The sequence below is a fragment of the Elephantulus edwardii genome, unplaced genomic scaffold (genome assembly GCF_000299155.1).
Source record: "Elephantulus edwardii isolate Elephantulus edwardi_28Jun2011 unplaced genomic scaffold, EleEdw1.0 scaffold00209, whole genome shotgun sequence".
Taxonomy (NCBI): domain Eukaryota; kingdom Metazoa; phylum Chordata; class Mammalia; order Macroscelidea; family Macroscelididae; genus Elephantulus; species Elephantulus edwardii.
Window position 1 is genome coordinate 1223534 of NW_006399959.1, and position 27852 is coordinate 1251385.

The following is a 27852-nucleotide window of genomic DNA, read 5'->3' on the forward strand; positions in this document are numbered from 1 at the left end:
TGACAAAGAAGATTAATCAGAACTGGCTTTGACAAGCACTGTGGCATTTGGACAAGAACAAACTGGGAGGAGGGTAGAGAGAATGGTGTAGCAGTGAATGAATGGAAACCCAAAATCTCTGTAAATGTTTATAAAAATTAATAAAATATAATTATAGAAAAAAAAAGAATGCATCCTGTCTCCATACCTTTTCAGTCTCTATGTAGAACAGATCATTCAGGAGGCTGGGCTTTAGGAGGAGGAATGTGGCATCAGGATTATAGGAAGACTCATCAACAGCCTACATTATGCAGGTGACACAACCTTGCTTGCTGAAACTGAAGACCTGAAGTGCTTGCTGCAGAAGGTCAAGGACTGTAATTTTCAATATGGATTGAAGCTCAACTTCAAGAAGACAAGTATTTTCACCAGTTGGCCAATTGGCAGCACCATGATAGACGGAGAAGAGATTGATATTAACAGTTATAGCTCACTCAGCCCCACAGTCAACACTCTTGGCACCAGCAGTCAAGAAATCAAAAGACAAATTACTTAGGTAAATCTGCTGCCAGTGACCTCTCTAGAGTGCTGAAAAGCAAATATGTCCGTCTGGAGACTAAGATGAGCCTAGTCCAGGCCATGGTCTTCGCAATTACTTGCTATGCATCAGAGAGCTGGACAATGACTAAGAATGACAGAAGAAAATCAATGTCTTCAAGTTGTGATGCTGGAGAAGAGTCTTGAACATACCATAGACCTCTAAGAAAGTAAAAAGGTCTGTTTTGGAGAGGGTGAAACCAAGTTTCTCCTTAGAGGCTAGGATTTTTAAAGCTCTGTCTCACATACTTTGGGTACATGGCCAGGAGGGACCAATCTTTGGTGAAGAACATTATTATACTCTGAAGGGTGGAGGGATAGTGCAGGAGAGGAATTCCATCCAGACGGGATGGATTGATATAATAACTAGGACAATGAGGGTTGGTGTGTCAGAATCATTGACATTGGCTCAGGACAGGGCCACCTTCAGAGCTGCTGTACATAAGGTCTCTATAGGTCTCAGGTGACTTGATGGCACATAACAACAACATGATTAACCAAACACACACCTTACCCCTCTGCTTCCCCTTCCCCCCTTAGATCCTAATACACATTCTACAATAATGGTCTTATTCTGTATTTGTCCTTCATTGTTCTGCGTTCTGCATAGTATTCCATTATGTGAATGTACCATAATTTCTCAATTCATTCAGTTGTGCTTGGACATCTGACTGTTTCCATGTTCTTGCTATGGTGAATAATGTGGCTATGAACATTGGTGTACAAGTATCCATTGGTGCCTCAGTTCTCATTTTCTCTGGGTATATTCTAAGCAGTGGAATAGCTGGGTCATATAGAATTTCTATATTCAGCATTTTTTTTTATATTCAGCATTTTGAGGAAATGCCAAACTTCCTTTCAGAGTGATTGTTCCATTTTACAATACCACCAACAATATATAAGAGTTCTTATCTCGCCACATCCTCTCCAATATTTATTACTTGCTGTCCTGTTAAACTTTGCCACTGCTAGTGGAATGAGATCCTATCTCGTTGTGGTTTTAATCTTTCTTATTGCCTGTAATTTTTAGCATTTTTTCATGTGTCTGTTGACCATCCAAATATCTTCCTCTATGAAATTATTTGTCTTTTGCCCATTTTTTAATTGTGTTATCAGTCTTTTTCTTGTGGAGGCCCCATCAGATTCTGTAAATTTTTTATTATGAGACCCTTGTCTTAAATTGTATTGCCAAATGTTTTTTCACAGTCAGTAGATTTTTTTTTTTCTCTGTTAGAAAATGTTTCTACCGCTTACAGAGATTTACTCTTTAGGAGGTCCCATTTATCAATGAGCATTTCTGGCTGTATTTGGCAGTCTCTTTATACCATAGACTAGGCCGTCTAAACTTGACCCCAGTTTGTCTCTTAAGAACGTTACAATTTTGGGCTTTATGCCCAGGTCTCTGATCCACCTTGAGTTGATTTTTGTATATGGAATAAGATGTGGATCCTGTTTCAGCTTTCTGCAGGGAGCAATCCAGTTTTGCCAGCACTATTTGTTGAAGAGTTTGTCATTTCTTCATTTGATAGGTTTTATTTCCTTGTTGAATATCAGTTGACCATAGATAGCTGGGTCTATTTCTGGGTTCTCAATTCTGGTCCATTGATCTATGTGCCTATCATTGAACCAGTACCATGCTGTTTGCTTACTGTCACTGTATAGTAGGTTTTGAGGTCAGGGAGTGCCATGCCTCCCACATAATTTTGTTTTCAGAAGTACTTTGCTTACTTGGGATCTCTTTCCTCTCCAAATAAACTTGACAATTTCCTTTTCTATCTCCTTGAAAAATGAATTTGGTATCTGGATCGAGATTGCATTGAATGTGTAGATTGCTTTTGGTAGGATTGTCATTTACACAATATTGAGTCTTTCTATCCATGGACAGGACCCCCGTTTTTCTATTTATTTAGGTCTTTTATTGTGTCTCGCAGAAATGTTCTGTAGTTTTCTTTGTACAGATCTTTTGTGTGTCTAGTTACTTCACTCCCAAGATCTCAATTTGTGGTTGGCTATGAGGTCCCTTTGTTACTATAGAGAAATCCCATTGATTTTTTGATATTGGTCTTATATCTTGCCACTCTACTAAATTGTCTACTAATAGTCCTTTTGTTGAGTCCTTGGGGTTTTCTGTTTATGCTATCATATTATCTGCATATGTTGTTGATTGTTGTTATTGCCTTTGAGTCAAGCATGACTCATAGTGACCCTATGAACAAAAGGCCTGAAGCCCCTCTTCAACTATCAACATTTATCAAAGTTTGTAGAGTTTCTGGAGGCAAGTTGTTTAGGAAGTTGATGCCACTCCTGCTTCCAAACCTCATGGAATGTGTTATTGGTTGAGTTGCCTGAGATGAATAGTGACCCTAGTGATAGTTTAACCATCTCTTTGCTGATCTGGATGCCTTTTATTTCCTTCTCTTGTGGTATTGCCCTAGTAAGTACTTCCAATACAATACTGGATAGAAGTGGTAGTCCTGCATTGATTTTAGTGATGCATAATACTCCTGTGTGTGTGAATGTGCTTGAGTTTTTTAACCATTTGTCCATTAGTGGAAACTTGAGTTGTTTCCAACTTTGGTTCTTATAATTCTGCAGTAAACATGAGTGTGTGTGTGTTAGCTTGTGTTGTAGTTCATGTTTCTTTGGGATACAATCCTATAAGTGTATAGTGAGTAAGGAGTTGCACTGTGAACCCACAAACAAGTGGTTTGAATTTACCAACTTATCCAAGGGAAAGTGATGGACTGTCTCCTCTTGTGTTATCTACAACAGCAGTGAGTATAGTACGGTGATACAGCTGGATCAAATGTTATTTTCATCCTTCTAGGGAAGCAGCAAACTGCTATCCTTAGTGTCTCACCATTTGATGCTCCCACCAACAGCATGTGACAGATCCAGTATCTCCATACCCTTGGCGGCATTTTTTATGTGCTCTCTTGTTGAACTTGCTGTTGTACAACAATATTTTGGAGGTACACAGTTTAATTAGTAACACACTCAAGCTCAGCACCATAGTTTGTCTGGCAATACCTCTGCTCAGAGAACAGCTGTCCCTGAGTTCTCTTGCTGGGTGGCCGGGGCCAGGAAACCAAATTTGTCCATTGATGAGAATATCCAGGATTAGAGGGGTCCCTTGGTGTGTGACACTGGTTCCCCAGGAACTCTGCCAGCACCACGCTCACTTATTCCCCTTCTGCTTTCTTTCAGGACAAGCAGCTGCGAATCTTCGACCCCAGAGCAAAGGCTGAGGCTTCTCAGGTGATTTGCAAGGGCACATGTGGAGGGTCCACCAGGTGGAGTGGGACGTGTTGGGCTTTGGCAGCTGCGTCTCCACCCAAAGCCCTTTCCATGAGGGCCAAATGGGGATATCTAAGTGTTGGGCTCTGCTGCTGGGAACTTTTGGAAGTGTGGGATCCTGATCACAGGGTAAGGTACTGCCAGGCTGCCCAAAGGTAACTAATTGGTGGATGTATCCCGTGGCTTTGGGAGGCTAATTTTGCTATCTTCTTGCCTTCTTGGATCTCCTCACCTCACCCTCTTTCGGGCATGTTTGAGAGAGGTCAGCCATAGGGGTGATCCAGGAACCCTACCAGCCACCCCTACTCCTGGGACCTTTGTGCTATCACCTCTGGTATGCCTGAGGATGTGTGTGTGTGCGTACATACAGGCATGTGTGCACGTGAGTGTGAGTGTGTGCGGTCATGTGCAGTGTGTAAGAGTGCAGAGTTTTGTGTGCGAGTGTGTTTGTGCCAGTGCATGTGCCTGAGTATGTTTGTATGCATGTGCAGTGCATAAGTGAGTGCAGAGATGCATGTGTGGGTGTGCTTGTGTGTAGGTATGTGTTCCCGAGTGCATACATGCACATGTGCAGTGCATGGGTGAGCACAGATATGCATGTGTGTGAGTGTATGGCAGTGTGTGTGTACGTACACACATGTGTAGTGCACAATGAGTGTAGAGGTACATATGTGTGTAGGTGAGCGAGTTTGTGCCTGGCTGTGTACATGTATGTACAGTGCTTGTGTGAGTGTGTGCTGATGATATATGTGCCTGTGTGTGTGTGTGTGTGTGTGTGGTGTGTGTGTGTGCATATGTGCATATATGTTTCTGCCAAGTTCCCAGCAGGAAAACTAAGGCATCAGGCCTCAGGGAATCAATTATTCATTGAACAGAGGTGTCTGAGCAGCTGCTTTAGGTTCTGTGTATTGTGAGGAGTGGAATGCGACTGGCCCTGCTCTGGGGCAGGTGCTGGGAGGCTTTTCTGGTCAGGGAGCCCTAGCCCGATGCCCACAGTTAGTACACTCAGTGCTCATTGAAAAGTTGGCTGTGCCAAGCCACGCAGAGCCCCTCAGGAGAACGGCCTAGTGACCTTGTCCAGCAAAGCAGCCATCACAGATGCTGTCGTGGAGCACAGTTGTGTGCTAACATACCTTTTGGCCATGACCCGGAGAATAGTTTGCTGGGGCTCCCCTGAGGGGCTGGCTGTAGAGGCTAGAGAGCACAGAGGGGGCATGTGTCTGGAGTGTTTGAAGGAGGAAAGGTGGGGCCAACCTGAAGGGCTTGTTCCCCTATTTTGTAAAAGGCTTTTTAAAAAAAAAAAGAAAAGAAAAAAGAAAAAGGCTTTTTTTAAAAAATGTATTTGCAGAATAATTTATTTTAGAAGGGTTAGAGGAAGGTCTGGCGACCTCCTTTGTAGGGAGTTGTGCTGCCGGCCCCAAAGTGGATCCTGTTCCACTCCCCCAGCGGGTTCTCAGGAGAAAGATAGCAGTTTTCTCCTGTGCAATTTCCAGCCTCAGAAACCTGCTGGAGAGTCAACCAGGATGTGATTCTGAAAGGATTGGTCCCATACTGGTTCCTATGAGGCGCAGATCAAAGATGCCCTGAAAGGCCAACTTTTCCAAGCTGTTCTACCACGCTCCCACTGCTGACGTCAGCTGTCCCACTCCTCCCCGTTCCCTCACTGCTGACATCAGCTGTGCTGCCGCTGCTCCCCCCACCATATTAGCTGTTCCTCCTCCCCTCAGCTCTCACACCTGTCAGTATCTTTGGGTTCAGTAATTTGCTGCTATATCTCACAAAATCTCAAAACTGTCAGGGAAGTGTTTTAACGGAGTTGTAAAGGCTGGTGGGTCCCACAGCTTCCAGTGCTTGAAGTACTTGGGGTGCGAAGCCTATGGCTGTGCTTCACAGAGCAGCTGGGTCAGGTCACATAGAGTGTCCACAGCAAAAAGACTTGAACTTTCCCAGAGCTTTCCTGAATATGGAGTCTTGAGGCTACAAACCACACCCTCAGGAGAACTCAGGGTGGTTACTTGAGGTCATACCCCCTGGTAAGGTGGGGAGTCAAGATATCTCCCACCCTAATCTTTACTCATTGTTGTCACAGACCCCTCCAGAAGGAGAACAGAAGCACAGTGAGGCTAGAATTCATATTCACTGAGATGTGGAAGCTATGGTCGATATTGCCTAATTCACCACATCACAGTACTGAAACATATATAGCGTAAAACTTTTTAATGTAAGAAGTTTTTAAGCTAGAAAAGAGCCCTAATGGCGACAGTGGATTAAATACTGGGTTACTAACCAAAAGGTCAGCAATTCAAATCCACCATCTGCTCCAAGGAGAAAGATGAGCAGTCTCCTTTTGTAAACAGTTACAGCCTTGGAAACCTGCTGCAGTGTCTCTGTAAGCTGGAATTGACTTGATAGCAAGAGGTTTGGTTTTATATGATTTAGTAAGTAGAAAGTAGAAATAGTAGATTTTCATGTTTAGAAAGGTCATTCTAGAAGCTGTGGCGCCTACTTCCCCAAGAAAGGTGAAGTTTGGGGTCCTGCTGCAGGCTTTGGCCGGAGGAGCAGGCCCATCACAGATGCCCCCTATTCCTGCTTCCCAGACAGGTCTTCACTTGAGTCGTGGGTGGAAAACCCCAGAAAATCATTGCCGTGGCGTTGGTGCTGACCCACAGTGACCCTCAGGGACACAGTGGGACCCACCGCCCTCTGCTGGACTGGGAAGGCTGAGTCTTCACAGGACAGGCTGCCCCTCCTTTCTCCTGCAGAGTGGCTGGTGGATTGGAACCACCAAATTTTCAATTAGCAGCCCAGTGGCTTAACCTAGTATGGCTCTCTGGGTTTGGGGTCCACAGCCAGCTTATCCCAGCCTGGGAGCCTCTGCCTCGTGGAATGTCTCGTCAGCATCTCCTCATTGAAGACTGCCTCTGCCCAGGAACAGGGGTGGGCATGGGCAACCATGCGTGTGACCTCAGGAGACCCGGGGAGGGGGGGTTGTCGGTTGGCCTCCTTCTGTCTGCTCCTATAGTTTGAGACTCATTTTCTTCTCAGGTCACTGGTGCTGTGACCAGGATCCCAGCTCCACAACGTTTCATGACTGTCCTTCAAGCCATTAGAAGCCTTGGTAGCAAAGTGCTTAATGTACTAGGCTGTTCAAAAGGTCAGCCGTTTGAATCTACTAGTGGTGCTTCTGCAGAAAGGTGGGCCGTGTCCTCTGCTAAATATTCACGGTCTGGGAAACCCCTCTGAGTGCTACTGTGAGTTGGAACTGACTCAGTGTCAGTGGGTTTTTAAGGCTTTGTACAGAAATGAGGTCCTGGATTCAGCTTGCAGTGGTGGACCAAGCCAGATTTCTCTGTGCTCCCCCAGCGCCCCTCCTGGACCGAGTGCTGTTTTGCTGTTTTGCTTCCCTTCCCTCCTCCTCATCCCCCTCCTTTTTTTCCTTGGCCTCCTCCTCCCCTCCTCTAGAGAAGTGGGCGTTGAATAATGTCTCTGATGGCCTCTGGGAAGGAAAGTGGATCTGGTTCAGCATGGCTCCCCCTTGAAGGGGTGTCTGGGCAGAGGAGACCTGGGAACTGTGGGGGTGGTGTGTGCCCATTCCCTCCCAGTTGTTGGGCTGGTGCCTGTACCCCAGAGGTGTGGTTTGCAGGGGTGTGGGGTGTGTGGCTGTGCGCCTGGACCACTGCCCTCTGCCTGCCGTACTCCCACTTCCGCCTAGGGCATCTGGCCCACACCTGGCTCCTATTAGGAAAACCGCTGCTGGCGACCAGGCCAGGGCAAGCTGAGGGGCCGGCTCAGGGGGCTTTCAGGGAGCGGCTGTTCCTGATCCTCCTTCCTGGCTGCCAGGGCCACTGGGGTGGGTGTTCTACCCATGGAGGCTCAGAGACCCTGCCTCTGACTCCCTGTGCCTAAAGTGGAGAGACCTGAATGGGTCACTATGTTCACCCCAACTCTACTCACACTTCCATGGATGTGAGGTGTTTGCCCATGTCTGATTCCCAAGCTGTTGGTCTCTCTATTGCCCACTGTGGGAGCCATGGTTCTGAGGGCACCAGAGGGCTGGCTGGTTCTCTTAGCCTCCCCACATACCCAGGGAAGTTGGGCTGAACCTGGATAGGTCCTAATGAGAGAAGAGCGAGGAGGTCTTATAACCACAGAGGGTTCTCGGGTCTCCCCAGGAGCCAGGGCTGCCGTCCTGTCCCACAGGAAGTATTGCCATAGGGATGGAACAGGGCTTTGGCTGCCACTGTGGAATGCTGGTGGATGGCCCTACAGGTCAAAAACACCCCATTCTACTCTCCAGCCCGTGCTGAGTGTGACCGAATGGCCAAGATGCCCTCTCTGGTTGTGGAGCAGAGGTGTCCACCCCCACCCTAGCATCCCAGCAGGACCTGCACCCTCGCTCCTCTTGAGGAGGGAGACCCCAGGGCCAGAGTTTGGGACTCAGGAGTACCCTGTAGCCACCTGAACACCCCCATGTCTGTGCCAGGGCAGAGTCTGTTCAGAGACTGAGAACTTTCCAGGAACCAGGGTAGGGTGGTTTCATGTGGTTTCAGGCCAACTGAGGGGTCCCATGACCACAGAAGGGAACCCTGAGCCACAGCACAGTACCTGTGAAAGCCAGTGGGTCCAGAACTCCAGATCCCTCCTTCAGCTTGATCCTGGGGCCCATGTCTCAACCTTGGATTTGTACCAGCAATCTTCTAGTTAGCAACTGAACCTTTAACCATTGTGCCACCAGGGTTCCAGCACTTCATCTGTCTCACTGGCTGACTTTGGGCGAGTGACTACCTTTTTTCCTATGCCCTCCTTGCCCTCAGGCCCTGCTGCCCTGTCCTGCCCAGTCTACCCCTGTGTCTTGGTCCAGGCCTAGCTCTCAACCCTCAGCATCCCCTCAATGCTGACAATAGCAGAGAGAGTGTATGCAAGACTGTAAGAGGACATACATAACCCCTTGTCATCTCTGCTGCTTCTCCTCCCCACTTAGTGACTGTGCAAGTTGTCACCTCTCTGATCTTCTGTTTCTTCATGTCCTAGCTGAGAACAGTAACAGCTAGCAACCCAGGAGCTGCCTCCAGCCCTATTCTGTCCTGCTTGACTGTATTTTTCACTGAAGCTTGACTGATGTATATTTTTATTGTGTGCCATCAAGCGGATCCCAACTCATGGGGACTCCGTGTGACGGGGTAGAACTGACTCAACAGGTTTTCTAGGTTCTCATCTTTGTGCAGGAGTCTTGGTAGCTGGCCCAGTGGGTTAAGTGTTAGGCTGCTAAGCAGAAGGTCAGAGGTTTGAACCCACCAGCCACTCCTCTGGGCAGGCTCCATAAAGATTTACAGCATCAGAAACCCTATGGGGCAGTTCTTTTCTGCCCTGTAGCATCATAATGAGTCAGAATCAGTGGGTTGTAATCTTAATAGGAGATTACCAGTTTTCTCTCCTGGAGCTACTGCTGGATTTGAACCACCAACCTTCCAGTGAGCAGCTAAGCCTTTAACCATTGTACCACCAGGGTTCCAGCACTTCAGCTCTTTCACTGGCTGACTTTGGGCAAGTGACTGCCTTTCTCTGGATCTGTTTTCCCCACATGTAAGAGAAGAAAGTGGGAGATAGGGATCAAAACATGTTCAGTCTCATGCTTGTGCCTCTGCATGGAAAATGCAGGTGCAGGATTGCAGCCCAGAGGCCAGGGTCTCTTGACACCTGCTTTCTCCACCTCTGACCATCCCTACCCAGCTTCTGTGTACCCCAGTCACTGACCCTTTGTACACACTGGTCTGTTGCTTCACCCACGTTAGTTTTCAAAACAGCCTTTTTTTTTTCTTTTTTAAATAAATTTTTATTTGATACTGGTTTGCTTACAAAATTTATATACATTCTTTTTTTTTCTTTTTGGTGAGAAAAATTTATATTTAGAATTAGCCCACTGGACTCAGTTTAGATGATCCCAATTTTGTTGGCAACATCCAAAGCATCATATTAGGAGCAAGTCGAACATAGGCCTTCTTCTCTCCATCAGGCCTAATCAAAATGTTGACCTTGGCCACATCAATGTCATAGAGCTTCTTTACAGCTTGTTTAATTTGGTACTTGTTGGCCTTGACATCCACAATGAACACAAGAGTGTTGTTATCTTCTATCTTCTTCATAGCTGACTCGTGGTCAGGGGAAATTTGATGATGCCATAGTGGTCAAGCTTGTTTCTCCTGGGGGTGCTCTTCCGGGGGTATTTGGGCTGCCTTCAGAGTCTCAGCGTCTTAGGCCCCCAGAAGGTGGGTGGCGTGCGGATCTTCTTTTTTTTTTGGCTGTGACTGCCTTCTTGGCCTTTAATGCCTTTGCTTTGGCTTCAGTTTTGGGAGGGGCAGGGGCTTCCTTCTTCGCTTTCAGCGCCATCTTCAAAAAAGGCAAAATTTATATACATTCTTTTTTATACCAGATCTTTCCTGTTTCCTTTACCCACCCCTCCCTCTACCTATCAAATTGTGTGACCCTATGTTTACCCGCTAGCTCATCCTCACCCCTCTCCTTGGAGGATCCTCATACATGTTTTACTAGTTACCTATTTCTAGAACCTTGATCTTATAAAATATTTGTCGTTATAAGACTGAGTTAGTTCACTTAGCATATTGCTCTTTAGTCCCTCCCAAGTTAGGTAGTAATTTACAGAATCATTGCTCCTGCATGCTACATCATGTGAATGTACCATAATTTCTCAATCCATTTGTGGTTGGACATCTGGGCTGTTTCCATGTTCTTGCAATGGTGAATAATGCTGATGTGAACACTGGTGTACAGGTCTCTGTTTGTGCCTCAGTTCTCATTTTCTCAGGATATATTCCAAGCAGTGGAATAGCTGGGTCATATGGACTTTCTATGGTCCTTTTGAGGAAACAGCAACTGAAAAAGGCTCTTTCAAGACTTTCCAGCTCCCTCCCTCAAATATACTGTTGTTCCACTGTGGTCCATACCTTCTAGCACACAGTGTCCCTCTCTCTGTCAGGCTCTGACACTGCAAATGAGTGGGAGGAAACTGCCCATCTTGGAGAGGCTGGTGGATTTAGACCACTTACCTCCGTTTGATTACATGTTCGCACTGCAACTCCATCCCTAAATTAACAAATGTGGCTTTGAAACCTGCCGTACCTGCACACTCTTTGGGCTCCTTCTACCTCCCTGCTGTGTATGGTCTGTGAACTTGTTGGCCTTTCCTGTTTTATGCACAGTCCCTGGAGCCCAGCACAATACTGGCCTGAGGGAGTTCCTCCTGTTTGTAGAATGACCAAATGATGTGGTATGCCGCTGCCTCCTGGGAGTGTTTGCATAGTGACAGAGACGAACAGACAAATGATGCTCCTGACCCACTGTGGAGTGAGGTGGGCTGGCACTGTCACCCAGATGGGCCTTCGCAGGGTTTCTCACTGAGGCTCGACTTGGTGCCAGCAAGTCGCGCTTGATGCTTAGCGGAGCCTCCATTGGGTTTCTGAGGTGGTAAATCTTTGTGCAGGAGACATCTCTTCAGTGATGCATTTCACACCTCTGACCTGTTTGAAAGCCCAGTGCTTAGCTCACTACACCATTAGGTCTCCTTTGTTCATATTGTCAAGGTCAGGATAATTCATGAAGAACATTATATACTGAGAATCCTGACCTGGCCAAGTTGGCATGCATTTGAGGAGACTGTGGTCCAATCCAAACACTGACCCTTCCCGTGGCCTCTCCTGCTTAGCCCCTTGTGTGAAGAGAGGTGTTTGAGGCTCAGATTCTCAGGCTCTCACCCAACTTCCTGTGCTGGCCCCAGCCGGGTGGGGAAGTAGAGAGTGCAAAGGCCCCTTGGAGGATAGAGCTGCAATGGCCGCCCACGCAAGGGCAGAGGCGGAGCCCATGGCCAGCTCCTTGCCAGCCCTCCCTCCCTCTTGCATTCCCAGGGAGACCGTGGGAAGCAGGGAAGAAGCTAGCTATGGTTCGGGGTGAGCTATTTTTGGTAACAGGGTCCCTCATCTCAGGCTCTAGGGCCAGGGTGACCAGGAGGGGCTGCTTATGTTTCCTCTGGCCCTCCCCTGACCCCCAGGATGGGCCCCAGAGGACTGGGCAGCCACTCTCACCCAAGGGATTAACTCACCTCCTATGGGGCTATTTTCATTAAGCCTGTCTGCAGGCACCTCCCCACACTGCACCGCCGCACCCTTGGAGACCAGGAGGGGCACCCTGGGACCTCTGGGACCATATCCCAGAGCCTGGCACAGACACCTCACTGGCCCTGGGCAGGCAGCACCAGAAGGGGGTCGTTGGGTGCAGTATCCCTCCATTACCCCAGCAGTGGGCAAAACTGAGTTATAGAGGATGGTAGATATCCATGGTGAGACCAGCACCTAGCATGGTGCCTATGCCTGAGGCCAGGTGTCCACATCTCCCAGATACCTACAGAGACCAGAGCATGTTGCTGCCTCCAGTCCTGTAGCTGTGGGGTCAGGGACTATGAATGAGCCAGGCAGTGCCAGGCCCTTCAACCAAAACTCAAGCCCACTGCTATCAAGTTGGCTGATGCACAGTACCCCCAGCAACAGAGTAGACCTGTTCTACAGGGTTTCCATGCTGTAAATCTTTACCCTGTTATTCTCCTGTGGAGTGGCTGGTTGAACTGTGGTCCTTTTATTTCTCAATGAAGTGTTCCATCCACTGCACCACCAGGACTGCTGTGAAGGGTACCTGGGAGGAGAGAGCTAAGCCTCATGTGTGTCCACTTGCCCTCCTGAGGCCCAGGGACTTCTGGGAAGATGGGTGGCAGAACTTCCCCATCTGGGGTCCACCCTAGCAGGCCCTGATCCTGGGGGACCAGGAAGCTCATTTCATCTCTTACTTCCCACAGAACACGCAGGCCCATGACAACTGCAGAAGTGGCCGGCTGTTGTGGACAGGCACCCAGGAGCAGCTTGTGTCGACGGGTGCCAACCAGGTAGGGCTCCCCTGGGTGAGTGGTGCCTCATGGTCTCAGTGCAGAGTAGAAGCCATGGGAGGGTGGGGCTGGTGGACAGTCCCAAGCCTGTCCTATATGGAACCAGCCACATACTGCAGATGGACACATTCCATGAGCAGTAGCTCATACTGACCCTGGAAACCAGGGAAGCCCCACAGGGACCAGAGTCCACAGAGGCTGCCCTTAGTCCCTTGTCACCTAAGAGCTTTTAAAGAGATAGAACCTGATGACCCCCAAACCCCCTGTGGACCTGCTGGGGCCAGGCAGGGCAGAGGTTGTCTCCATCGAGTCTCTCTCTCTGAGCCCCCCTCTGCCTTTGTCTCTTCTTCCAGGTACGGGAACATGAAGTGAAGCTTTGGGACACCAGGCACCTGTCCAGTGCCTTGACCTCCCTCACCTTGGACATCTCACCGGGGTAGGAGCCCCCATGTGCTGGAGTGTCCCTAGTGCAGGCTGAGTTTGCTAGGCCCACTAGGGGAGATTTCACCCAGTGAGCAGGTGCATGTGTGGCCTGGGAGTCAGGTACAAAACCCTGGGGCGTTACTCTGGGACATGTTGGCATCTGGGGAGGGGCTGTGGCCTCTAAGATGCGACATGAGGCAAAGATTAAGGGTGCATACTTGATGTTGTTGCAGAGCAGAGGGGGCAAAGCTAAGATGGCAGGGTGGACATGGACAGGCCTTGGACTCCCTTAGTCTTTATATGGTTGTACAGCTCTGTCATGTCTGCCCCGGTGTGTCCCAAGCAAGGCAGCAGAGAGTGGCCAGGCAGTGAGGTCAGCACAATGCAGCCCTCTTCCTTAGCCCTAGCAAATGCAGGGTAGGGGTTTGTGAGTGTGTTCAGGGAGGACCTGAGAGCATGTGCTTGTCTCTGCGTGGGTAGGGGACAATCCTGCGTGAACCCAGGAGGATGTCCTGCCCTTGAGAAGATAGGAAGCATTGTCTGATTCCTGTGTAGATTCAGAACACATCCCTACATGGACCCAGAGCACTGCCCTGTCCCCATGTAGGCCAGGGAACACAACCCCATAAAGACCTAGAGCTCTTGTCCATCCCCATATACCAGGAACATGCCCGCATATGGATCTGGAGCACTAGCGCATCCCCATGTAGACCAGGGAGCACACTCCAATATGAACCTGGAGCACTAACTCATCCCCATGCAGACCAGGGAGCACACTCCCATATGGACCTGGAGCACAAGCCCATCCCCATGTAGACTAGGGTGCACAACCCCTATGGACCTGGAGCATTGAGGTGTAAATGTGTAGACCCCCATATGGACACTGAGCTGTCCACATGTAGACCAGGGAGCACACTCCTATATGGACATAGAGCACTGACTTATCCCCTTATAGATCAGTATCATGCCCCCATATGGACATGGAACATTGACCTGTCCACAAGTAGACCCAGGAGCACACCCCCATATGGACATGGGGTGCTAGTCCATCCCCATGTAGACCAGGGGGCACACTCCTCTATGGACATGGAGCACTCATCTGTCCCCCTGTAGACCAGGGAGTACAATCCCCTACACAGATCCAGAACACTGGCCTGTCTCCGTATAGACCAGGGAGTACATCCCTTACACGGATCCAGAACACTGGCCTGTCTCTGTGTAGACCAGGGAGTATATCCCCTACGTGGATCTGGAGCACTGGCCTATCCCCATGTTCTTCTGGGAGCATTGATTCACCCCAGTGTGTACCTCAGAGTACTGGTCCATCCCCTGAACACAGATCAACCCCAACCCCAGCCAGCCAGCCAGCCAGCCCTGTCACGGTTCTGACCCAAGCAGGTTCATGGCCTGCATTTGTCAATGGCCAGCCCCCAGTGCCCCATTCCATTCATTCTGCCCACCCTACAGATGAAGAAATTAAGGCTTAGGACCGTTCAGGCACTTGCCAGGCCTCGGGCTGTGATGGGAACAGGAGTTGGTGCCATCTCTGACTCCACCACAGCTGGGGCCATGCCTGGGGGAAGGAATGAGTGGGGCACCAGGCAGGCCTTTTGGGATCTGTGAGTGTGAGGCCCAAGAAGCACCTCTCCTTCATTTCACCAAGCTCCAGGAGCAGCGGCCAGTATGTCAGGGGTGGGAAATGCCCTTACTATGTCCTGTGTTTGTTGCTCCACCGGAGAGTCCATAGACTGAGTAACCCTAGAGTAAGAGCATCCTCTCTATCACAACCCAGGGAGATCTGGGAAGTAAGAAGACTCATTTTACAGAGAATAAAATGAGGCTGCACAAGGTTATTGCTGCCGGCTCCACCAGAATGTCTGGATGGGGATTCATTTAGAAAGAAGTCTTTTAGCACCTATCCCTCCTCAGGCGGGGTCTTGTAGAGCCCGTCTGCCTGCTCTAAGGCTGTGCTGCATCTCAGCCTCAAGCTGTCCTGGGTTAGGGCGGCCACTCTCCCAAGGCCTCCAGTGCTGGTGGGCTGGAGGGAGTGACACCTAGGAAAGAACCCAGCATCTCAGGGCACAGTGCCCACCCACCCACCTCTTCCTGTCCTGGGATTTGCCCTGCCTGCTAGCCTCCCTCCCACTGGGAGCAGCCCGCCCAGCCTGGCCCGTTTAGGGTTAATGAGGCCCAGACCCCAATGTGCCACCAGTTGCAGCTGACTCTGTAATTTCAGCAGTTAAGAATATCCCTGAAGGACCATTGTGGCCTGAAATTTCTCAAATTGCTTTCAGATGGGTGGCCAGGACAGTGTCCTTTCTCAGTGCCCCTCTTCCCCTGGCTTGGTCCACCAGCCTGACCCTGGCAGGGTAGCAGAGACCCTCCATCCCTCCCAGCTGGTGGGAACCAAGAAAGTGTTTTCATGTCCAGTCAGTCCTAAGCAGGGCTGGGTCTCTCCCTGGACTCCTGGCCTATAGTTTCAGGGTCCTAGGATACCTGGACTGAAGAAAAGAAGTGCATGGTGGGGCCGCAGCCACTGGAGGGTTGGCAGATGCCTTTGTATCCTGCCCCCATCCCACCAGTTTCTTCTCTGTTTTGTGTATTTTTCTGTCATAGTTTGGACAGAAGAAGCTGTGCACAGTAAGAACTGGGGGCCAGGGTCCATGCACACCCAAGTACCCCCACCACCCCACTTCCCCTTTTCCCAAGGATGCTGGCTGCCATGAGCCCTGGGCTCCCGGTCTCCACTGTTCTCCTGACTGGGGTCCCAGAGACCACATCCTACATCAGGAATTTGTTCAGAATGAGTGTGAGTGTGTGTGTGTGTCTACCAGTTTTAGCATGTGAGAAGTGAGTTACGAATTCCAGGATGTGAATATGTTGAGGTATGTAACAGTGAGTTTTGTATGTCCTGTGTGCACACAAAGGTATATCCCAATGTACAAATGAGTGAGAGCTTGTTAGAATGCACAGGATTGAGTATGTAGCAGTGTGAGTCAGAAGAAATGGATTGTATGAGTGTGTGTTTAAGTGTGAAAGACAGTGTGTGACTGAACTATATGTGTGAGTGTACCAATGTGAGGAAGTAGATGCCAGGGGATATGCAAGAGGGTTTAGTGTGATGGTGATTTAAGTGTGAGACCATTAAGTGTATGAATATGTGCTGGTGTGAGTACGTGAGAATGAATGTATTAATGTACAATTACGAGTGTAAGTGAACTGTGTATCAGTGCAAGTGAGAATTACATAAGTGCATGTAGGGATGGATGTGTGTGTTTGAATGTGCAAGAATAATGTGTATTTGAGACTGTGATCTATCTATGAGAAAGTGAGTGAGTGAGCAGGAGTGTAAGATATGAGTGTATCTATCAGTGCAAGTGAGCGTAAGTGGGCTATGTGAGTGTGAGAAGGTGTGTATATGTCTTTGAACAGTTTGAGTGTATAAAGGATGTGAGTGTGAAACAGTGTATCCTAATAAGCACATGTAAGTAAGTATGAGAGTGAATGCATCTGTGCTGCTTATGTAAGAATAAATGTAAGCCAGATTGAGTGAGAAGCCTGGGTCATAGTGCCCAGCAAGTGCCAGCTCCTCCTCAGGGACATGTCCCTCAGACCCAGGGCCTCCCCGTCCACCTCCCCTGGAGCCCAAGTCTACCCTCTCCCCCTCTCCCCTGGCCCATGCACTCCTGTCCAGGCTTTGTCCATGCATGTGGCCACTGTATTATTCTGGCTCCTTGGAGGTCTCCCTTTCACTGACCCTCTGTGCTCCTAAGGATAAACCCCAGTGTTGTGAAGTTGATTTGAATTCATAGTAACTCCTCCTTTTCTAAGGCTGTAAATGCTTATAGGAGCAGACTGCCCACTTTTCTCCAAGGAGCAGCTAGTGGATTTGAACCATTTATCTCTCAGCATCCTGAAACACTATGCATTGCACCACCAGGGCTCCTTTATACCACGTGTGGGACACTCTAAAAACCTTTTCTGGCAGGCTGATGTGGCATCTAACCCCTTCTCTTGGGTTCTGTTGCCATCCCACGAGGCCAGACCTGACCACAATGTAAAAACATTGACTCTATGTCTGCTGTCCACAAAGGCCCCATTGACAGGCGTGGGGGGAAGGGGCTGCCCACCAAGCTGCCCCCTAATAGGACCCAGGCCTCCAGGAAATCCACCTGGGCTGCCTCAGGAAGAAGGAGCCCCACCCAGGCCACCACCCACCGCTTGCCATGACTGAGACCCACTTCCTAGCCAGGGCCAGAGCCCTCGCAGCCAGTAATTGAATTCAGCGTTTGCGTGAGCCAGCACCCCTCACTGACATAAGTGCTGCCACCGCTGGCTGGCAGAGCCTGTACCCCAGGCCAAGCCACTACCTCTAACCCAGCCCAGGCTGGGGCCAGGGACTGACCCTTGAGGGACCCAGTCTCATGCTCATGCCAGACTTGGCTGAGGCCCCTTTCTGATGCTCTTCCTTGCTCTGAGGTCAGAACCAAAAGATTTTTTTTTTAATTTTTTTTATTTTTTTTTAGAACCAAAAGATTTTGTGTGTATGTCCTTGTCCCCACTCCCACAGTAGTCTGATCCTATCTTGGCCCAGCCAGTTCCAACCCATACTGACCCTCTGTGACATTTCTGAGGCTTTGAGTCTTCAGGGATGGGACTGCCATCTTTTTCCCATAGCGCACCAACCTTTTGGTCAGTAGTTGCATTCATTACACACTGCACCACCAGGGCACCTTTACATTCTTATGAGAGGAGGCTGCCCGTCTTGAAGAGAGGCTGTCTGACTGCTAACTTTTTTAGCTTGAATCTAACACTTGACACACGGCACTACCAGGGCTCTGGTGGAGGGTTGTTGTGTGTCAGAACTGATGAGGTGGCAGGGCGTTTTGGATTGCTGTCCTCAAACTCTAGCCCTGCCGGCACCTCAGCCTGTGGCCTTCTGGGAAAACACTCCCACTTCCGGGGGTTTCAGGAAAGCCTGGCTCATTCCAGCTTGGGAGGCAGTAGGGGGGAAGGGTCAGCACAAGGCCAGCATGCCTGGTCCCATCTGCAAGCTGCAAAAACCTGCCTCCAGCTGTCCCAGGCTTGGCCCTTCTACACTCCCAGCCCATCCTCTGTCCCCAGTGCTCCATCAGGAGACAGGAAGCCAGGAGCAGGACCTCCCAACCTAAGCCCTCTCAGAAGGGCAGAGGGACTGCTAGGGTAACCCTGCAGGAAGGTTCTAGAAGCCATGGTCCATTGGGCACCTCCCTGAGGAAGGTGCTGATACACCCTTATTTACTAGAAGCTGCCCCTTCCATCCTCACCCCCCAAGCGTACATCCTGAGAGGACAGCTAAGGCTGCCCTGACCATCCACTCCTGGTCTGAGAGCACCCAGCTTTCATCCTCAATGAGACCCAACTACTCTGGGCAGGAAGCCTGGATGAGCTCCCAAGGGCTGGGGTCCCAGCCCCCTGCTCAAGCACCCCGGCCTTAGGAAATACACATTTGTTTAATTTTGTTTTTATTTTTTTTTTTTTTACAAAAGGCTTTCATGTCATCATTTGTCTTTAAAAAAAAAAAAAAAAACAAAAAACCCAACATACACAAAACATTAAAGTCTTGGTCTCTAAGTTTGAAAAAAGCTATCCCAGAATAAACGGGACAGGATATCTTATAAATATTTTTTAAAAAACAAATAGCAAAAACAAAAGAGAAACAAAACATGTTCCTAAAAAGTATCTCTCCTTCCAGTTTTTGTTCCTTTGCTCCTAGGACCATGGCTAGGCCCTTGGCGGCCTGTTTCCACCCTGCCTGACAGCTACTGCTCCTTCATTCCTAGACTCTGGGTGGAAGCCCGTCCTGGCTGCACCTGTGTTGCCAGCACGCAGGCACGCTGACCAAGGGCCTAGGGAATTGCACGTTTTCGGGGCTGGGACAGAAGATGCTCTAGGTGACCACCAAGGTTAGGATTACCTCACAGAAGAAAAATCTGAGGTTGAGTGGCGTCCAGGCTGGTTCTGTCCTGCAGAACTGAGGACTTCCTGGCAGCGGGTGCTAGCTGGTCAGGTCAGACGTAGGGCTTTTCTGCAAGGGGCCCCTGCAGGCTGGGTCCTGGATAGCCCATCAGTGGCACTTCACACTCTGGTCCCATGGGCAGGGCCTCCCCACCCACTACAGTTTTGGGGCCTGGCTCCAGGGGGGCCTTCACCCCCTCCAACTCCAGGGGCCCAGCCCCTGGTCCCACCTGGTCCTTGCCCTGGGCAGCTGTTGCCCGTCCCCGCCGCACACAGTAGGCAGCTCCCACAGCGGCCAGTACAGCCAGGAGCACTGCAGCCAGTGCGGGTGCAATGAGCAGAGGCAGATTGCCCTCGTGGGCCTGGGTGACAGGTGAGTGGTTGGAGCGGACAGCCAAGGGTGTGCGGGCTTCCCCACAGACCTCCTCATCTTCTGTCCCCCGGCTGGTCCCCAGGGCCTGCACGCAGATGGAGTAGGTGGCGTTGGGCTGCAGCTGAGTGACCGTGTACTCAGGAAGCCAGGCGGGCAGCCGCAGTGTTACTGGCCTCTTGTCTGGGCCTGAGAGGTTGCGATAGGTGAGCCGGAGACTCCTGAACTGCACCGTATTGTGCAGGTACCGCTGGAGTGCCACCCGCAGGGAGGTGGGGCTCACTGGTTCCACAGCAAGGGGCAGGGGCCGTAAGGCCCTCGGTGTGGCGGGTGCGGGGCTGGGACTGGTGTCCAGTGTCACTATGCTATCACAGTACTGGCCAGTGAAGCCTTCAGGGCACAGGCAGGCCAGGTGGTTCCAGGCACCCAGGTGGCAGGTACCCCCATTCAGGCAGGTGGAGGCAGGGCAGTCCTGGAGCTCAGGGGCAGGCTGCATGGTGGGCAGGGGGACAGATGGCTGGTTGGGTACTTGGGTGACCAACTCTGTAGGTCTGGGTTGGGTTGGCACCTTCCTGGATGGGGAAGGCACCAGCTCGGCGACAGTGGGGGTGGAGGTGGTGGTGGCTGGGCAGCCAAAGTCAGAGTACTGGAGCTGAAAGAGGAGCCGGCCAGCGTTCTTGGGCGGGAAGTGGCAGCGGGTCTCCTCAGGGCTTGCCAGGGCCACTGGGCTATCATGCACCCACTGGCTGAACCAGCTCAGAGAGCACACACAATTGAAGGGGTTGCGGGCAGCTGCCAGGAAGCGCAGGCGGGGAAAGAGATTGGGGAAGCTGGGTGGCAGGGCCTGGAGGCTCAGGTTACTGAGGTCTAGCTCCTGCAGGGTCCCCAGGCCACTCAGCTCCTCAGGCCACAGCTGGGCGATTCGGGGGTTGCCAGCCAGCCGGAGGCGTGTCAGGCTCCGCAGGCTGCCCACAGCAGGCGGCAGGTGCTCCAGATGGTTGTCAGACACATCCAGGTCGCGAAGGTTGTGCAGGGAGCCCAGGAGTTCCTTGGACAGGTGCCGAAGCCCTAGACCAGCCAGCCGCAGGGCCTCTAGGTTAGCTGTGTCCAGCACACCAGGCTCCAGCTCCATCAGGCTGTTGTAGCTGAGGTCCAGCAGCAGCAAGCTGGGCAGGTGCAGTGCAGGCAGGGCCTGCAGCTGGTTATCCTGCAGTTTTAGCTCCAGCAGGTGGCTCATGGCATCGAAGGCACCTGGCTCGATGTGGTGGATATGGTTCTTGCCCAGGTAGAGGCGCTCAAGACACTGCAGGCCACGGAAGGTTTCACCTGTGACCTCCCGCAGCCGATTGGCACTCAAGTCCAGGTTGCTGAGGTTGGCAAGTGGCTGAAAGATCCCATCGGGCAGGCTGTCAATCAGGTTCTGGGATAGGTCAAGCAGCTGCAGGCCTGGCAGACCAGCAAAACTGTCCACCTCAAGCATGGTGATGCCATTCTCAAAGACATACAGGTTGGCTGTGCCAGGTGGCACGTCCAAGGGCATGGTAGGGGCCTTGCGGGCAGCACAGAAGACGGTGTGAGGCTGGTTGCACTGGCAGCCCACAGGGCAGCCCCCAGCTCGGGGCCCCAGCAGCAGCAGCAGCAGCAGGGGTAGCAGCAAGGGCGGGGGCATCCTGAGGCACATCTTCTGGTCCCTGGGAGCTGAGCAGACAGACAGGGAAAGCTATGAGTGCTCAGAGGGCACTCAGGCAGCCAGCCAGCCAGCCTTCCTTACCCACTGCTGTCAAGCTGATTCCAATTCTAGTTACCCTGTGGGGTGGAGCAGTTAGAACTGCCCCTTGGGTTTTCAAGACTGCACTTCATAGAAGGAACCCCAGTGTCCAGTGCATATATGTAGGCTGCTAACTGAAAGATCACTGGTTCAAATACACAGCTACCATGAGGGAGGATAGGCAGTCTGTTCTCATTAAAATCTGCAGCTTCAGAAGACCATCGTTGTTACACATTGAGTCAGAACCGACCCATAGCTGAGACAGTAAATCACACAGAATGATATTGCCCATCTTTCTCTCGCAGAGCAGCTGATGGATTCAAACCACGTATCTTTGAATTGGCAGCACAATTCTTTACCACCAAGCCACCAGAGCTCCTACAGAAGCCCTACAGGAGTCACTTTGAGCTGCCTCCTCCCATATGTTTATAGCCCTGAACACTGCTGAAGAGCCAACTCCACACTACTTCCAACTCAACAGCAATGAACAACATGAATTGGAAGTGACTCAGCATCACCGATTTTTTAGTTTAACCTTTTTGGAAGCGGACAGCCACATTATTTATCTGCCTGTGTTTTGGTTAGCAGTCTAGCGCTTTTAATTACACCACGGGGCTTCTTCCAAATAGCATTGCAAAATCAAGGTAGTGGACCTGAAGTGGGGATCTTTCATTAGCAGCCGGAAGTACCACCAGGGCCCCTTGGCTGACCCTGTTAAGAATGGCAAAGGCACCTGTGCCTGCTTAAGAAGGAACTAGAAAGGAACTAGAAGGGAATCTGCCACCAAACCTCAAGTCCAGTGCCAAATAGTAGTTAGGAAATAGCCCCAGAGCCCTAGCCTGTAGCCTGCCCCAGCCCTGTTACCCCCTCTCCTCTGTGACTTAAAGCAGCTGTGAGCCCCTGTGTGCCATTCAGTGCTGCTTCACAGAGGCCTGAAGGCATGGGCCAGGTGGGGTGCATACTTCAGCAGGGGGCCTGCACCCGCTAAGCCAGTAACTGCAATGGCCTGCTTCCTATTTAATTGTTCTGATGGGTCCTGCCTAGCTGTGGCCCAGGAGCTCAGCTGAGATGGCCAGGAAGGACTGGGCCTCCCAGGGGCTGTAGGAGGTCACCCCACCCCATAACTGCAGCAGGGGAGATGGCAGACTGGCAAAGTGCGTAAGCTAAGAAACTGGCCGGCCACCATCCTGCTCTGCGTGTCCCTCCCCTGTTCTGCGTCCCTATTCTGCCAAGCAAGAGGCTGCAGCCTTCACATGGAAATTATTGTGACTCAGTGTTTTTCCACTTGTGGAGCCAGACCTGCCTGGAATTGCTCTGTAGCCAGGATGTGGCTGGGAAGGCGAGGGGCCATGGGCACTTCACTGTCACAGGAGGGGGGACAAGGAGTCCTCATCTGCCCCTCACCATCTCTGAGGTGCTGATGGTAGAACAAGAGGTGTGGGGAGAGAACCCAGGACTAAGGTGGGGAAAGCTGGCAGGTGCAGTGCAGAGGCCAGGCCTGGAGAAGGTCTGGAAAATTTGGAGTCTGCTTTGTGCTGGGCAAGAAGCTGTAGTCTAGTGTGTAATGTATCAGGCTGCTAGAAGGCCAGTAGTTCAAATCCACCAGCTTGCCCTGAGGGAGAGACGGATACTCGCCTCCTGTGAAGATTTACAGCCTCAGAAACCTGCTGCAGGGCTTAGTGAGATACTCGTAGCTGTGGGTTAGGGTTCCCTGCTGGCCACCAAGGCTTCTCAGTCCCTCCTGCATGCTGAACTGGGTCTAATTTTTTTGGCCACCTTCATGGTACCCTGTTACTCTTGAGTGGGCCGCAGAGAGCTTGGCTCCAGGCAGGTGGGCAGGTGTGGTGTCCCAGGCCAGGAAACCTGAGCTAGGCCCCAGCCTAAGCACTTTTAGGTGCGCCAGGACGGCCAGCTCCAGCCTAAACAGGCTGAGAAGGGGCTGAGTCCCACCACACAGTCTCCCAGGGTCAGGGGGACAGGACCATGCCCCAGTGCAGCCTGACCTGTGAGCCCCTTGAGTGCCAGGCTGGCCTGGGAACCTGCTGCCCAGCAGCTGGCACCCCTCCCCCAGCTTGGGCACTCACACTAGGGCCTTTGTGCTGTGGTGCAGATGGGCCCCTCCCCGACACGGGTCAGCAACAGCAGGTAACACTGCCCAAGCCAAATGGCTCTGCCCACAGATAGGAGAGCCGCTCTAGCTTCTAGATGGAGGAAGAGGGGCTGGGTGGGCCCACAACAGAGACTCCCCAGTTGAGAAATGTTACACCTCTCTGTAACCCAGCAGCCCTAGTGTTCCTTCTACTGTCCCTCAGACCAACAGCCTGTATTTTGGGGGGGGGGCCTCTGAAATGAAACAGCCCCAGTGACTCAGTGGTTAAGTGCTAGCAGCTAACCCTCCCAGTTACTTGCTTCACAGGGGCAGTGCCACTGTGTCCTGCAGAGATGCTGTGACTCGGAACCACTGGACTTGCAACTGGTTTGGTTTTGGAATGCTATTTAGAAGGAGCCCTTGGATGCTAACTGAAAGGTTGGCGATTCAAAACTACCACCTGCTTGCTGTTGTAAATATTTAGTCTTGGGAGAGCTCTGTGGCAAGTCCCTATTCTATAGGCACATTGAGTCAGAATCTAGCCCCTGGTACCCCACAACACCTGACAGGAGTACCCTGTGGCCTGGCTCAGCCTGGGCCCTGCCTGGCCCTGGGGCTCCCCACAGCTGGTTATCTCAGCCCCTGCAGGCTATGGCCCCCACACCCGGCACGTGATCACCCCCTTTCACCCTGACTCAGAAGCCATCAGTCCAGCTTGGTCTGCAGATGTTGGCTTCAAGGACTGTCACCCCACCCTATAACCATGTAGGGGGGTGCAGCCACCTCCCCTTCTGAGTCAGCCCTCCTGGCTAGGCCAGGCTGAGGTCAGGAAGGGAGCACCCAGGCTCTGGGCTGGGATGGGACCCCTGTGTGTGTTCATCTGGCCACCCTGAAGCCTCCGCTCCCCCTTGGGCCTCATATAAGTTCCCAGTTTTAAGAACTGTATGGAGTCACCCTGCTGGAGGCCTTGATTGTAGGAGGAGATGAAGGAGCCTAGCAGCACAGGGCTTAGAGCACCTGGCTGTTGACTAGGTTAATGGAGGAAACTGAACAGCAATTCTGCAGGACGAGGTGAAGCATCCTTGCATGGGGGTCATGACCTTGGACACCACAGTGGTTCTGTTCTGCTCTAGGGTTACTGCAATGATAGGATTTGCTCTTGATGTTTTGAAGGAAGCTCCTAGGACAGCAGATGGGTGATGGGGCCGCCGACACCCCTGGCCAGCTGGCCCTGGGGCAGGCGCGTGCCCACAGCACAAGCAGACAGGGGTGATGGGGCCGCTGGTATCCCCAGCCAGTTGGCCCTGGGGCTGAGCATACGTCAATGGCACAGGCAGACCTGGTTTTACTACATTTGCTTTATGTGCCTTGCCAGATCATTATGTGTTTTACAAACTGGGAGTTTGTGATGACCCTGCAATCAGCAAGCCCGCTGTTCTTCTCCAGCAGCCCTGCTGACTTCCATGTCCCTGGGTCCCATTTTAGCCACTTTCACAAGATTTCAAACTTTTCATCATTAATAGACTGCAGCACAAACATAACTCTTCTACCCACTAGTAACCAAAAAGGTTGAGTGCTTGGATTGAGAGCACTGGACTAGTATTGAACCCGATAACATCCTGAGGGGTCCAGCTGTAGTCCCTTTCCTCAGTTGTCATTAAAAGGAGGGGGACTGCCAAGAGTGACAGGGGTCTTGGTCTGGGGCCCCCAGGCAGTCAGCAGCTAACCCAATACCCCCACATGCAAAATGAGCCCATGTCTTTACCCTACTCCACTCAGGGCAGGCCTGGCATGCACCCCTTCTCAACTCTGTGCCTCAGTTTCACTACCCATTAGATTGGGGTTACACTGCGCCATCTTCCTCAGCTCTGGAGTTGTTGAGAGCACAGAGCTGTCTTTCATTTTACTGGGTGTTTCTGAAAAGTGTATTAATTATGGGAGCACTGGTTGCACAGTGGACTAAACACTAGGCTGCTAGTCGAAAGGCTGGCAGTGTGAACCCAATCAGCCGCTTGGGAGGGAGATGAGGCAGCCTACCCCAGAAAGATTTCTTGTCTTGGAAACTGCAGGGGACAATTCCTCTGGCTGGACCATAGAAGTCTCTTAGTACATGGGAGGGGTGGTGGGTGTGTGTGTGTGTTGGATGATATCTGTTTCTGAGGCTTTGACTCCAGGCAGGAGAGTGCTGCCTGCCTTCTGCACAGACTGATACTCTGTCAGGATGGTACTCAGGGTGAGTAGGGGACTATGAAGACGAAAAGCAGGACCACAATGAGGCCTAGGGCTCTGCCCTGCCCCCTGGACTTAACTGCAGCCCCTATGTGCCCCTAGCCTTGAGGTGGGAGGAGGAAGAGTGAGCCCTGTGGCTAGCTAGCCACACCACTGCCCTGGGGCAGTAGCTGGGGAGGGTTTGGAGGTCCACACCTTGTGGTTCCCACAACTTAATGCCATCAATCCTTTATCCCCATCTGCAAATGAGGTTCCTACTGGGGTGCTAGAGCTGCAGTGCTCATGCACATCACAGCTTCTCTGCACCTTCAGGAGGCTGGTGCTGGATTCTCCTGTCTAGGAAGCATAGAGGCAGTGGGTGAGGGGCTGATTAAGACATACTTAGGATGTTTGTTAGCTCTCGGAGGACCAAGCACTCCTGCATAACACTCTCAGTTCAGAATCGGGTTTGTGCATCTTAGTGCCCTAGGGATGGCCCGACCCCTGACCAGATAGGTCGGATCTGAACAGAAGGACAGAGGCTGGCACACTGCTGACTGGGACACTTCAATGTCCCGGCCCCCTCACTCCAGGCCTGCTCTCTGGCAGTAGCTCCGGCAGCCTGGCTTGGCCTGGCAGGAGCCCAGTCCCAGAGCCTGCCCACGCCCCCAGGCAGGCGAGTCTGCTGCCGACAGCCAGGACAGCTAGCTCTGGTTTTGCTGACGTGTTTGAAGAGATTGCAGTCCAGGCTGGGGCTGCCCATCTCCCTATTCTCAGACAAGGATTCAGGGGTCCTCCAGGGCAGAAGCAGGTGGGGGTATCCAGATGACCAAGATAGGCTGGGCCTCAGGCTTGTCTAAGCCTGTGCCCCATCCTGGGGCCTTCCCAGGATATCCTGGGGCCTGTCTGGTGACAAGGCCAGGGTCTTCTTGGTCACAGCCTTCCTATCTTCCTGTGTCCACATCCCACCCTGGAGTACGCCTACAGAGAGCACTCCCCCACACTGAGACTTTATCCAATTTTCTTCCCTCCCTGGGCTTTCATTACCCACCTGTAATTTTAAAAGTTTGTCAGCCTAGGTGACCATCACAATTGGAAATTTTCTTAAAGTCCCTGATGTCCTATACTCTACTCCAGACCAGTGGCATAAAAATGAGGCCCAAGGTGATCAGGGCATTTGGCTGCTAACTGAGAGGTTGGGATTGTAAAGATTTACAGTCTTGGAAACCCTGTGGGACAGTTCTAATCAACCATAGGGTTGCTATGAGTCAGAAGCAACTTCATGGCCATGGGTTTTCCATGTTAAATGTCAACTTGAACCCTTAGGTGCTAGGCTGCAAAATGAAATGCTGGAAGTCTGAACCCATCAGTCCTGGTAATCGCCTGTTCACTTTCAGCCTTGGACACCCTGTAGGATGGGCAGCTACTCTGTTCTGACACTGTGTGTCAGGATTGACGTCTATGGCAGTGAATTTCATTTGGGATGAAGGCCAGCTTTTGAATGGCACAAACGGCTAAGTGCTTGAGTTTTAGCCTGCCTCCCCAGAGGCACTGTGTAAGAAGGCCTGGCAATCTCCTTCCCTAACAAAGCCACTGAGACCCTTACAGCACATAGTGCTGCTCTGACAAGCCAAAGGCCGCCATGACTTGGAACCGGCCTGCATTTTTTTTGGTTGACAGTGAAGCAGAATTATGAGAAAAGCCACAGCAAAACTTCCCAGTGCAGTATGGATGGGTACAAAGGGAGGCATAGGTGGACTGTACAGGATGGGCTCTACATCTGATACAGGTGTGGTCCAGCCAGCAACATCACTTCTGCCCACTTCTTCCCAGGAGGTGGCCAGCTGCCCTGAAGTGGGCGCTTCAGTAGCTCTGAGGTGACTTGGCAGCTTCCAGACCTGTCAGCCCAGGGCAGCAAGACTGGTGACTAAGGCCAGAGACTAGTGACTAAGGCCAGTTCCAGGCTCACATGAACCCTCAGGCTGCAGGACTTGTCCTCTCAGCGGAAGGAGAGGTGCTACCTGTTTGGATGATGCCTGTTGTCCCCAGGGGCCCAGGTGGTTGCAGACCAGCTAGAAATAGGCCAGACCAGGTGTGGTCAGCACTGGTGTGATGCTCCACCCCCACCTTGTGCAGCCCTACATTTAACCCTGTTCTTGCCAGGAGATAGCCTTAGT

At 51.4% G+C, this 27852-nt stretch overlaps 2 protein-coding genes across 2 annotated transcripts in view; one reads left to right on the forward strand and one right to left on the reverse strand.

The window, feature by feature from the left end:
- CORO7 (coronin 7) overlaps positions 1-27852 on the forward strand; it is a 106703-nt gene that overhangs the window by 42613 nt on the left and 36238 nt on the right. The window contains exons 7-9 of the mRNA XM_006897474.1: positions 3784-3834; positions 12734-12820; positions 13174-13256. Coding sequence (XP_006897536.1) covers positions 3784-3834; positions 12734-12820; positions 13174-13256 — 221 coding nt within the window. The remainder of the gene's footprint in view (positions 1-3783; positions 3835-12733; positions 12821-13173; positions 13257-27852) is intronic.
- Positions 19294-21291, reverse strand: VASN (vasorin). The gene has a single exon (XM_006897427.1). The coding sequence runs from the start codon at positions 21289-21291 to the stop codon at positions 19294-19296; it is 1998 nt and encodes a 665-aa protein (XP_006897489.1).

Excerpts from the sequence above, each read along its gene's own strand:
- VASN (XM_006897427.1), bottom strand. The coding sequence starts at position 21,291 with ATGTGCCTCAGGATGCCCCCGCCCTTGCTGCTACCCCTGCTGCTGCTG.